The 11628-nt window shown below is 39.9% G+C and overlaps 2 protein-coding genes across 4 annotated transcripts; one reads left to right on the forward strand and one right to left on the reverse strand.

Annotated features, from left to right (window-relative positions):
• Positions 1–259: 259 nt before the first annotated feature.
• On the reverse strand, positions 260–7742 carry LOC137944055 (glycosyltransferase-like At2g41451). 3 transcript variants are annotated; one of them, XM_068789560.1, is made up of 11 exons: positions 7205–7742; positions 6021–6167; positions 5845–5897; positions 5465–5573; positions 4670–4804; positions 4518–4562; positions 2875–3062; positions 2576–2639; positions 2063–2109; positions 1005–1092; positions 260–914 (listed from the first exon to the last, which is right to left on the reverse strand). In XM_068789560.1, exons 1-11 carry the CDS (start codon positions 7544–7546, stop codon positions 618–620), a joined length of 1515 nt encoding a protein of 504 aa, XP_068645661.1. In that variant the 5' UTR covers positions 7547–7742; the 3' UTR covers positions 260–617. The 3 variants fall into 3 exon arrangements, with proteins under 3 accessions (XP_068645661.1, XP_068645660.1, XP_068645659.1); XM_068789559.1 differs by having other exon boundaries at positions 2576–2648; XM_068789558.1 differs by having other exon boundaries at positions 2576–2717.
• A 2120-nt stretch (positions 7743–9862) lies between these two features.
• Positions 9863–10888, forward strand: LOC137943836 (uncharacterized). The gene has a single exon (XM_068789268.1). The coding sequence runs from the start codon at positions 9863–9865 to the stop codon at positions 10886–10888; it is 1026 nt and encodes a 341-aa protein (XP_068645369.1).
• Positions 10889–11628: the final 740 nt, after the last annotated feature.

Here is an 11628-nt window from a genome sequence, read left to right on the forward strand (position 1 = left end):
GGTAAAACTATAGAGTGAGTGCCTGACTTCTCAGCCTTAGTAACCTCTCTGCAGATGGATATTAAATCACTATTAATTTTGAGACATTGCTACAAGAGACATAAACCTAATAATCAGAATGAATTGCAACTACTCTGGAGTAAAATGTAGTATGCCATTCTTACATATAGGTGTGGTAACTGCTCTGCCGATCTCCAGACATCATTTGATCATATGCTACTTAGAGATAGATTAAATTAAAATAGGAGATACTGAGAAGTGTAAAAAAATGAGATTCTTCATTCCGTAAGAATAGTGGAGTCTGAATAAGAGAGTCTTAAGCAGGAACTCCAGCTTCTATACATCAATCAATATGGATCATATAAGCCATGAGATCTCCGGGTCATCAATAACCTTGACCAGCGGAGAAAAATGTGACCGAGAACTGCGCACCTTGGCTAGTGCCAAGAGGTAGTAATCCGAGGTACCAATCTCTTTCCTATGAGTACAAAACCTTAGTAAGTGTACACCAGCGCTTGGTAATATGATCGGGAAGAACCCATCAAAACTGTCTGAAAATCCATGATTTTCAGACCATTTTGAACCTGACATGGCCTCTGGGGATATGAGAGACCTGATCATGTTCCTAAGTGGAGATCATCCAAGCCAGGGGGAGATAATGGGGGAACAGCCAATAGAACATCGTCATCAATTCCCAATGCCTTCCTGGCAGTTGCCTCAGATACGCTGATGCTGTATCTTTTGATAGAAGGAAGTGGCACAGAGTTACTGGCTCTACTACTTGGAACAACTGTAGAATTGCTCCTCTGCAGATTTTGCTTTGTGAATGATAAAAGTTTCTCATTTGATGATGGTCCAGCCGATGCAATAGCAGAGGTAAAGACACCTGATTCTCTCAGGCCCTGAACAATGGCCTGTAAGGGTAGAGAAATAACAAATTAAACAAATGGACATAAATAAAATCACTAGTTTCATTATGTAAGTACTTGAGTGCTTCATCTCACCATAGGGGCATATATTCGGGTCAATATGCCTTTCTTAAGAAGCTTCAAGTTCAGTGTTTTGTCATTCCAAACAATATGTTCACGGTACCTGCAGGATGCAGATAAACAAGTGAACAGAGCTATTGTATCCGGTGCCACAACTACAATTTGACTTTCTCCTAAATCCAAATATCCCAAGAATCAAATAAAGAGTCCATGAAGTGGTCAAACAAATGTATATGTATGGATGCATTATCCACCACAGACGTATATGCTTGCCGTGCACCAATCAGCTTACATATGTACACAGAAATTTGTGCAAGATCATGGACCAAGTAGATCCAGTTTAAAGCTTATTGAAGATTTTAGGTTTGCAAATGCTTGTTATGAAATCAAAGTTAGAGCAACAAGAAAGATTATTGATAATATTTCAGTGTTTTTTCCCATCATTATTAATAGTCCTCAGTCTTCAAAGAAAAAGAGTTGGATTAGGTATAACTTAGTGTAAGGAATGACTGGTAACTAGAACAGACGACCATTCTTGTTTGTAATTGAAACTGAACCCACAACAAGTAGATTCAACACCACAAACTCAATATCTGTTCCTAAATCGATAATCTAAATACCAAAACTTGTACTAACCCAGTAGACAGGGCAGTAGTTGTATAAAGTGCACAGGGGTAAGTTGCTACATGGACAGATAATACTACCACTAACACTAGTACCAACCAGATCTTCATGGGTAACCATGTCAGTACATACATCCATGCATCAGTATTCCCAGACAAATTTCAACAGAATGTGTGTAAAGATGAAAAGTCAAATCAGAGAGATAACAAAGTGTCGAAGGGATCTCTAGGTATCAGAAAGATCAGGACCACCCACAGGAGGAGAATATTACAGGCTACCATCAATGGAACAGTATACAAGCGAACAGGTAAGATCATTTAGTTGCCGCTGTCCATAATACGCTACTCATTACGCTACTCATTTATTAAAGCAAGAGATTATATAATGATTAAAAAATACTACTTCAGAAGCCAAATTTTGGTACAATCGGTTTGGAAACAAAGAATTACCAGCGAATCATTTCCTCTTCAGTTGCAGTTGAAGCAATTATAAATGCCTGCAGCATATATTCTGTAGTCAATAACAGTGTCCTTCTAGGTAATGATACTGGCTTTCAAAAAGACATTTTCTTAGAAGTCTTACAAAAATTACTTGAGTCTGTTTGACCCTTAAAAAAAAATCATTCTATTTAGTAAAAGAACATGAAAAAATATTTGGCCTTTGATTTCTCTTTCTATCAATAACACACTAAATAATCCCTTCAATGACCATATTATTTCAAAATAGAGAAACGATCTTCATGTTTAGCGGAAGGGGTGGAATGAAGCATACATCTGGAAGAAAAAAAGGTTACAGAGGAGGGCACTTTGTCCCTACAGAAGTCTTAGACTAGGAACGGCATCGCAAAAATCAAATTCCTTATTGACCAAATTCAACGAAGTTTCTTGGTTTGAGGACCAAAAGATAAAATTTCACTTTTATTAACCCTCATGTAATTCCCAGTAAGAAAGGTGTGAACTCACAGCCCGGTCAAACTCCAGCATGAAGCATCTTTTTACATCTTCTTTTGTCGGTCTGCAACCACACCTGTCACGCCTGGAAGTTAAGTCTGAAAACTTGGAATATGTATAGTGTAGAACAGCTGCCTCGTCTAATTTGATCTCACTATCAAAGACATAAAAATAAAGAAGTTCAGAAAAGAACAAAACCTGACATTATATGTTCAAGAGTAAATTCCATTAATGCATTCCAGTCAAGAGAAACAAGTAAAATGATCCATCCAAAAAGAAAGAAGGAAAGAAGATGGATAAAGACAACCTACTTTGGGGTCTTCATATAATTGTGCCATCTGTGAGCGCCATTAGGACGGAGGTGATCCTGAACTCGAGCTGCTGACTTCCCATTTCCATAAGTTAAAAAGTAATTCGGATTACCACGAGTTGCTTCTTTGTATAAACCAAAGTATGTTTCCTTTGGGAGGTGATCATAATTCTTCTTGAACATTGAAACCTATTGACAGCTTACTGTAAGAATTGGAAGTGTGAAAGTGTTTCAAAATAAAGCAGGTAAAAGTTTTTTGAATATCTAACTGGAAATAAGTAAAATTTAGATCTACTTGGTGAATCTTCAGCTCCCACAAAAAGACAGAAAGTCAACCCTCATAAGTAATCCAGTGTTTGCTTTTCGATTTTACTTAACAGATTAAAAGAATTGTTAAATGAGCCTAATTCTTGTTAAAAATATGTGAATAATTTGTGACAAATTTGTTCTATGTTGAGTTTTATCTTGTAGTCTGTGTCCCACAACACAATTGGGCTGCAGTGATAACTGGGATGGATTTGGACCCTTTACATGGTAGGGTTAATGTAGATTCTAATTTTTACATGAGTATGGCGAGAAAGAAGAGAAAAAAAGTGTCAGAGAAGCACTGGAAATTCCTAAACAAGTGGATTTTTAGATTCTCTCTATGGAGGTAGGCAAGCCGCATAATTTTTATCACTTGTGTATGATTGGTGTTTTTTCTCGATTTGTGTATGCATGTTTAATACCAACATTCAATACATGGAAGACTGTTATAAGCCCATATAGCATATGTAGATTCACCTTTAAATACAGAAACCCAATAAGGATTTTTCACTTGGAAGATATAAAAAAAGAGATGGAAGAGAGACCCTGCTAGATAGGAGTGAGCATCGGGTCAGGTTTCACAGGAGAACCCAATTCTAAAATCCCAGGTTTGGGTTTTGGGTTTCACTCAACTGGTCGGGGACAGGTTTTCCCAAACCCGACCCACAGGGACGAGGCAGGGATATGAAACGTGGTAGGGATGGGGCGGGGATGGGTTGGGTTGAACTTAGGATTACAGGGACAGGGTGGGGATGAGTCGTGTTTAAGTGGGGTTTATGAGGACGGGGCGGAAACAAGGTTGTGGGGATGGTGATCAGGTCGGAGTTGGGTTTGAGGTTTTGGGTGTTTTTTTTTGCATTCAAGTTTCGAGATTAGATTTCGGGAAACCCAACCCCGACCTGACTCCTGCCCACGCCTAGGGCTAGGATTTTTCGTTCAAAAATGTTATAGAAGTAATGAGTATGCAATGCTTCCTAGGATCCTTTGGTCTGAGCATCAGCATTGGGATAGCATGCATCAACACCACATGCAGAACTATTGTACTTTAAGCAAATTCCCAACATTTCCGCACAGCATTTTGACAACAATCATGTCCTGTTATTATAAAAATAGAAGCAATTACTAAACAGATAATAGGACATGAAAACGAAGAAGATTCTGCATGTTTAGAAGTCAAGAACCATTTAACCTCAGAGACTTGACCTGTGCAAGATGAGCCGTAGCACACCAAAACTACCTTTATATGGAATTACCACTAAAGTACAAGTTTTTATGAGAAAACACAGTTACAAGAGAGAGAGAGAGAGAGAGAGAGAGAGAACAAAAGAGTTTGTTTACCTCACTGAAAGGATCTTTAATGTCATCTCGTTCAACACTGCTCTCCTGAAACAGGAAGAATGAGTGAACATATTTGAACTGTTAACATGTGTGCTTAGAGGTCAACAAATTGTTGTTGTTTGGACCAGGTACAGAATCCTTTAAGCACTCACATAATTTGGAAAGATAACCAGGTCAAAGTTGCTAGGAATATCAGAGAGCAATTGCCTCAAAGAGTACTCCCGAGCACCAGCTGGATGAATCAACTCATCTGTGTCAAGATGCATGATCCAATCCATGCCAGCATCCTGTAAAACAAATAAAATTATGAAAAACAGACTCTAGAATCAGCATAATCATCATAAAAGATTATTTCATAGAATCACCACATCATAATAGCCTTATCTCAATTTTGTTGTAGTGAGCTACATGAAAACCCATTCATTTTGCTCTATATTTCGTTAGTGTATTGCTAGGTTGGCCTCCTCAAGATTCTTTAAGGCTTCCATCATCATTATACTTTTTATTAGTTTTTCAATCCTCATTAACGAAACCCTTCAAAACCAGTGAGCAATGAGTTTCCATAGAACAAGAGCAAACTATCTCAGATGATTTTGCTTTATTTTCTTGTCTACTTGCCCCACTCCTAGTTGTATCTAATATATGTGTCTCTTCATTATCTTGATGTCATAAAAAAAAAAAAAAATCCATTTAAGTTTTGAAATATATCTGCCTAGCTTCATATCTGCAATCCTCATGTCCAATAGATGGTGCTTTGTCATTGCCCTCCAATCCTGCTCTATGAAGCATGGTTGCTCCCACAACCATCACTCTTTTAGGGCATACACATGTTCAAGTAGCACCTTAGCACCAATCTCCATCAGCCAACCCACATTTATCCCACACATCAAATCTCCAATTCCATTCTTTCAAACCAATAAATTATGCTAATAAATCATTTACCATACCTGTGCCATGACAATTGCCATCTCCATGTTAAGGGACTGTTTAACAAACAGCTCATAGTTGCATGGCTTGAAAAAGAAGCTCGCCAGCCATGTCTCATTCCAAATCCGACTGTAAGCCCAGAAACAGAAGAATTGGCAAATCATAAAATTTTTAAAATAATAATTTTAGAAATTAACAGATATTGATACTTCATACATGCAGTAGATAAATTGACACACATATACTAGGAGAGAGAGAGAGAGAGAGAGAGATTATAAAATGAAAGAATTAAAAATTATGTGTGACCTATGATGATGTTCGAATAAATGAGAAAATACAGTATAGCAGTTCAATTCCATAAAAACCAACTGAAGTTCAATGGCTACCCTGATTGACAGACCTCTTAGCCTGTTTTTCCTCAAGCTCTTTGGTCCTAAATATTACTTTAACCCCCTGCAAAAAAATTAAAAAAGCTAAGAATTCTTTCTGAGTGTTGCAACTAATAGCTCAAAATAAAAGTAGGAAAGTCTCAAGGAAATAAAAGAGGAATTAAGAAACAAAAGAATTAAAACTTACGGAAATTGCTTGAAGGACTGCAGACACATTAGGAGTTGCAGCCTGCCCTTCAACAAATAAAAAGGTCCCCACCCCAATGACTTTGTGATAATAAATCCATGGCAATATCTGCTCTAAGCCAGCTGTAGTACTTGTGGTAATACATATCTGTTTGTCAGCATGTATGAAGTTACAGAAAATTTGAAGGAATGGATTATGTTTTATAATCTAAATCATACAGATCTAAATTGGAAAGAACACCAGCGCATCAGAGAACCTTTTACATTGTTGAAGTCACAGGTACAAATGCCAATATCAGGCTAAGAAATTTTATATCTTAAAATTCAAGGAGAAATTCGGGCCAAATAGTTTTTTAACAACTCGAGGAAGCAACAAAAAAGGATGAATCAGATTCCAAGTTTACTTGAGACCAATAACCATTTAATCCAAATCCAATTACTCTCCAGCTTCACAGAGCAAGACAGAAGAGATAAACAAACACATAGAATCAACAGAAATTCCAGTTTCTCTTGCAAGAAATCACATAGTAACAAAATCCTTTAAGACCATCAAAAGTTCCACATGGCAACGATGCCGAACATCCACAAAAGGAGCAAGAAATCACATAGTGACAAAATCCTTTGAGACCATCAAAAGTTCCACATGGCAACGATGCAGAACATCCACAAAAGTAGCTAGAAATCACGTAGTGACAAAATCCTTTGAGACCATCAAAAGTTCCACATGGCGACGATGCAGAACATCCACAAAAGTAGCTAGAAATCACGTAGTGACCAAATCCTTTGAGACCATCAAAAGTTCCACATGGCAACGATGCAGAACATCCACAAAAGGAGTAATGGCATTAAATTTGGAGATGGCAAAAATTACTTTTCTACTAAAATAATATTAATAACCAAGCAATACATCGTCCCTTCTAAAAAACCCGGAATTCTCACGCCCAGGAAATATCATCAGCTCCATCACCAATCAATTAGGCCCAGAAGTAACCAAATCCGCCGCAATTGAGAACAAAGAAAATGAAGAGAAAAAAAAAAATCATGAACCAGATCTATGAGATTGCTAACAGGAACAACCAACAGAATTCAGAACAAATCCTTTCACAACTCCCAAACGGAGTAAAACCTGTTAATAAAATCCAATAAAAATTCCAATCAGACGAACGATGATTTAGAATCCCATACCTTGGGCCTCAGATCAGAACTCATATAAAATTTCCAGCCCCGATAGTAAGGAAAAGAAGTAGAGGAGCTTCGCCCAAGAATTTCAACACAATCCGACGCAGATGAGGTGCCCGAGGGGACATTGGTGCTCAGAGGGCTAGTTCCCTGCATCCCAGGGAATTTCTGCGTGTCAGTCGGCCATCGTGTAGCTGGGTCGTTGAGACCCCCACGCCATTGAAGAACAAATGCAAAGGCAGCAAGCGTGAGGGGCAGAACTGTTAGAAGAAGAAGAAGCCTCGAAGTGAAAGTGGTACTCTGATGAGATGAATTAGAGGATCTCACTGGGGCGTACAGCCCCGCCATTGAGGTGGCAATAGAGAAAAGGCGATTAGAGTAAAGAGTCTAGACAGAAACCCAAATAATAGAAACATCGGAAAGAAGAGACATCGATAGATCGTGGCAGACGGCCAATAAGGTATCTGTGAAGCGGAAACTAAAGAAGGAGAGGTGAGAGGTAGGAACTAGAATGTTCAAAATTTTCAAAAGAAAGAAAATGAGGGAGACTTGAAGTTGAAGCAAAACCAGAAAAAAGAGGAAGGGAAAACGGCTCCCGGTCCGAAAGTCACGAGGAATTTTTTCGGTTTAAAATGGAATATTGATTGAAAACAATTACTAACCGAGTTGATAATAACTCAGATGAGTTAACTCGGTTCGGGTTCTTAAAAGCTAATATCGTTTAACTCGGCTCGGCTCGAGTTTCTTCTCAGGGTGCAAACTGAGAGCCTCCAAAGGATGGGTCTGCGCCTTCAAAAACTAATCTGCCTCGTAAGATCATTATCCCTCCCATGGAAACTATCCTTTGATCCTCTCATCTTCCAGTGTACCTAAAAGGCGTTTTTGCCGGCGACGCTTGTGGATGCCAAGGATCCGGCTTCTGCTACCACTGCAAAGATTGCGAAGTTGCACTGGCAATACCGTAGCAGCGCGCGCGAGTTCGAAGTTCCTCCATTGTTGAGACGGAACCTGGGCTCAAGGCAACAGGCAGAACGAATTCACATTCTTCTGTTGTTTCACCACGAGTAGCACCGTTCCAGAAAAACCTGCAACAACTTCTGTCTCTAAACATGACCGATTCATAGAACAGATCGACGAACCTGCAGCATCTGATTAATCTAATGAATATCCTGGTGCAAGGGTGTGTTGAAGGCTGCGGGCACCAAGTACGGCAGGTTCTTTTGGAATGTTTTATCGGAGGAGGACCCTTCTTCCCGTTTCCAGTTCTGAATCTCTGGATATTGGGTTCTCCATTATTTGCAGCGATTCGTGGGAGGAGGAACCGATCCTTTTTTACGTGGTCCATTTGGGTCTCCAGTAGTCAACAGTAGAGTTGGACTGAACTAGGGTTTCTTTAAAGATGGAAACCAGGAAGTCTCCATTGTAGTTGTCTGCATGACATTTATTTGGATTTTGGAGACATCGCCATTAATGATCAAGGATTCCATATAGGAGATGTAGCTGGAGTTTGGTGATGGTCTCGTTGAATTGGTAGACCCGACTTTGTCAATGCTAAAGCACTATGGTCTTCTCTAATCTTCTCCTAGTTGCTTTCCATATACAAAACCAATGAGATAGAGGAAGCTATTTGGATGTTGGGGTGCAGATCCATCATCTATGGTTACCCCACTCACCCAATTCACTCAGATTTGGAGGGTGTGGGTGAAGTCGAGGGTCCCGATCCCGGTCGCCATTTGACAATAGAGAATCATTGAGAGAATAATAATGGAATTTGGGGAGAAAATAAAAGAAGTAGAGACTTGAAAAGCCAACCCCATCTTGGTTATTTTCTGGATCACTAGGTGGGTTCAAGTTTCCCCTAACCCGATTATTTCACGATGTATTTATCAAGAGGCTGGCCAATGCAACCTAAAAGACTAATCGTTTAAGTGCAAAAAGTCAACCTACTCATGAGAAGTGGACCGGAACTACATCTTACTGTGTTATCATTTCTAGTCGGGTCATCTTATTAGACCAAGCAATCTAGCAAATCATTTCTTATGTCTTGTAATACCATATGTACAAAGACCTCATTTAACGTAGTGCATGATTTTATAAAATTTCCTAACAAATATTTGGGGTAATGTTATAAACTTTGACATTAAAACTAGATTTTTTAAGTTAATTACTGTGTTTTTCAAAAAAAAAAAATTAATTAATTAATTTATAAAAATGGATAATAAAAAATATAATCTTATTGAAAAGATGAAGCCAGACCTAGTCCATCCGCTTCTCATGGTAAGATGAAATCAGAATTTTAGGAGGGACCATACGAACGGATGACCCTTGTTCCATCTTATACAAAAGCCCCTTCTCTCAATATTAGATCCTGTCCATTCGATCTGCTTCTTAAAACCAAATCAACGGCTAAGATGTTAAACGGGTTGACAATGAGAGACTGAGGATAACTTCCAAATCGACCCTGCCAAACCGAGCTTCGTCTTCCTGTGTTAATGTGACATTGACCTCAGAAACCCGTCGGCTACTTCCAACCATCTCGGAGAAACGAAAATCCACCGGCCAATAAAGCAAGACGCGCTAATCGCAGTTGACTTAGCATTTCCTTGCTTTCTTTAAGTCTTCATCTCCGTCTCAGAAGAAGAGGAGAAGGAGGAAGGAGAAGAAATGGGTAAGCTAAGCTGCGACCCGTTGATTCACCATTTCAGTCATCCCCACCCGTTGGAGCTCTCCAATGTTCAACAGATGAGCTCCATTGCATTTGCAGCTCCTTGCGCGGGATGCAAGCATAAACCCTCCGGGTGGGTGTACGTCTGCAAGGTCTGCAACTTCTGTCTCCATGTATCTTGCTCGCAGATGCCTCAGTTGATTCACCACCCGGCTCACGCCATTCATCCACTCTCGCTTCTGCCGCAACCCGCCTACTCGGCGGGGTATTTCAACTGCGACGCCTGCGGCCGACTGGGGGATGGGTTCTCTTACCGCTGTGGAGCGTGTGACCTCGACATCCATGTCCTCTGCGCAGCCATGCCGCTCTCTCTAGCTCATCAAGCGCATCATCATCATCTGAAACTGGAGTTGATTCCGCCGTACCACAACAAGGGGTTCTCCTGCGATCTGTGCGGGAATCTGGGATCGAACCACTGGCTCTACAGGTGCAGCTCATGCGAGTTCGACGCGCACCTCAGTTGCGCCACCACGAAGCATCAGATGAACGTCTGCACGGTGGTTCAGGCAGCGCCGTTTATGAATCAAAGACCGCAGTTGCAGCCGGTACAGATGCAAAGGCCTCCTCTACCTGGATCAACGGCTATTGGAGCGGGATTTGTTCGTGGGGGGACTCCGATGACTACCACACCGATGCAAATGGAGGCGACACACCCGACCGGACCCCAGCAGCAGCTGGATGCCGCCATTAACAACTGTTATGTGAAACCCAATGCTGGTCCCGGAGGAACCCAGATGTACACTCGACCTCCGTCGCCGGCGGGAGATACCGGTGCGGTTAATAATTTGATGCAGCTTCCGATGCATGGGTTTACTGATGGTGCGTCTCAGCAGATTGGACAGAACTTGGTGCAAGGTGTCATGGGAGGAGGTGACGCGAATTCGTCTTCTTTCACTGTTATGGATGTTGGGTTGTCTGTATTTGGCGGCTGTGATGGTTCTGTTTCGTCTCCTTCGTATTATTAGTAAACCGTTGTATAAACTATACATGGCGTAATTATATACAGATGACAGAATATATTGAGAAGGAAAGAGTATATTTCTTAGTAAAGGAAAAAATTTCAATACTCTCCTTCCAATTAGTACATAGATATCACTTATGTCCAATTTTTTGAGACAATTGTTAATAGCTCGATAAGACACTGGCTTAGTTAACACATCGGCAAACTGATGTTGAGATGGATTTTATTTTTTCTTACAATTTTGTTTTTCCCCTTCTTTTTCCTTTTGACATACCACAAGATCGAAGACTTTTATGCATATTAGAGAAGATATGGTATGTGTTTAACTTGGAGCATATTTTCTTTCAATTATACTACTTGTTGAGTACATTTAGATGTGCCGGGTACGAATTAGTCCAATATTGAGCGATTTAGGATTACTCATTAGTCCAAATAGTGGTGGACTAAGGGATCTGACCAATTATATGTAAGTTAATTTCTTATAAATAATATATTTATTTTAAGTGAACAAATTGTAATCATCTTATGTTATTTTTTTTTCCCAAGAGGAGATGCAGTGGTAGATACAAGAGGATTTAGCTCAACCACTTGTAGGATGGCCCAATCATCTCCGTCTTAGTCGGCTACACATATATAAGAGGAGTTGCGAAAAACTAAATAGGTATTGATCCACATTTAGGAGCAACTGAGAAATGTATAGTGTCTGACTCAGTCTAAGCATCGTAAACAAATTTGAACAAGATT

Source organism: Aristolochia californica, unplaced genomic scaffold (assembly GCF_029961685.1).
Source record: "Aristolochia californica isolate CCGP_79_NKW_82.1479 unplaced genomic scaffold, dmAriCali1.0.hap1 SCAF_11, whole genome shotgun sequence".
Taxonomy (NCBI): Eukaryota; Viridiplantae; Streptophyta; class Magnoliopsida; order Piperales; family Aristolochiaceae; genus Aristolochia; species Aristolochia californica.

Bases quoted from the DNA above. Each gene is read 5' to 3' on its own strand.
- LOC137944055 (XM_068789558.1), bottom strand. From the start codon at position 7,546: ATGGCGGGGCTGTACGCCCCAGTGAGATCCTCTAATTCATCTCATCAG. The intron at 5,898-6,020 runs GTAAGTTTTAAT...ATTTTTTTGCAG, and splicing joins CAGTCCTTCAAGCAATTTCC to GGGGTTAAAGTAATATTTAG. The intron at 5,574-5,844 runs GTCTGTCAATCA...CTGGGCTTACAG, and splicing joins GAGGAAAAACAGGCTAAGAG to TCGGATTTGGAATGAGACAT.
- LOC137943836 (XM_068789268.1), top strand. From the start codon at position 9,863: ATGGGTAAGCTAAGCTGCGACCCGTTGATTCACCATTTCAGTCATCCC.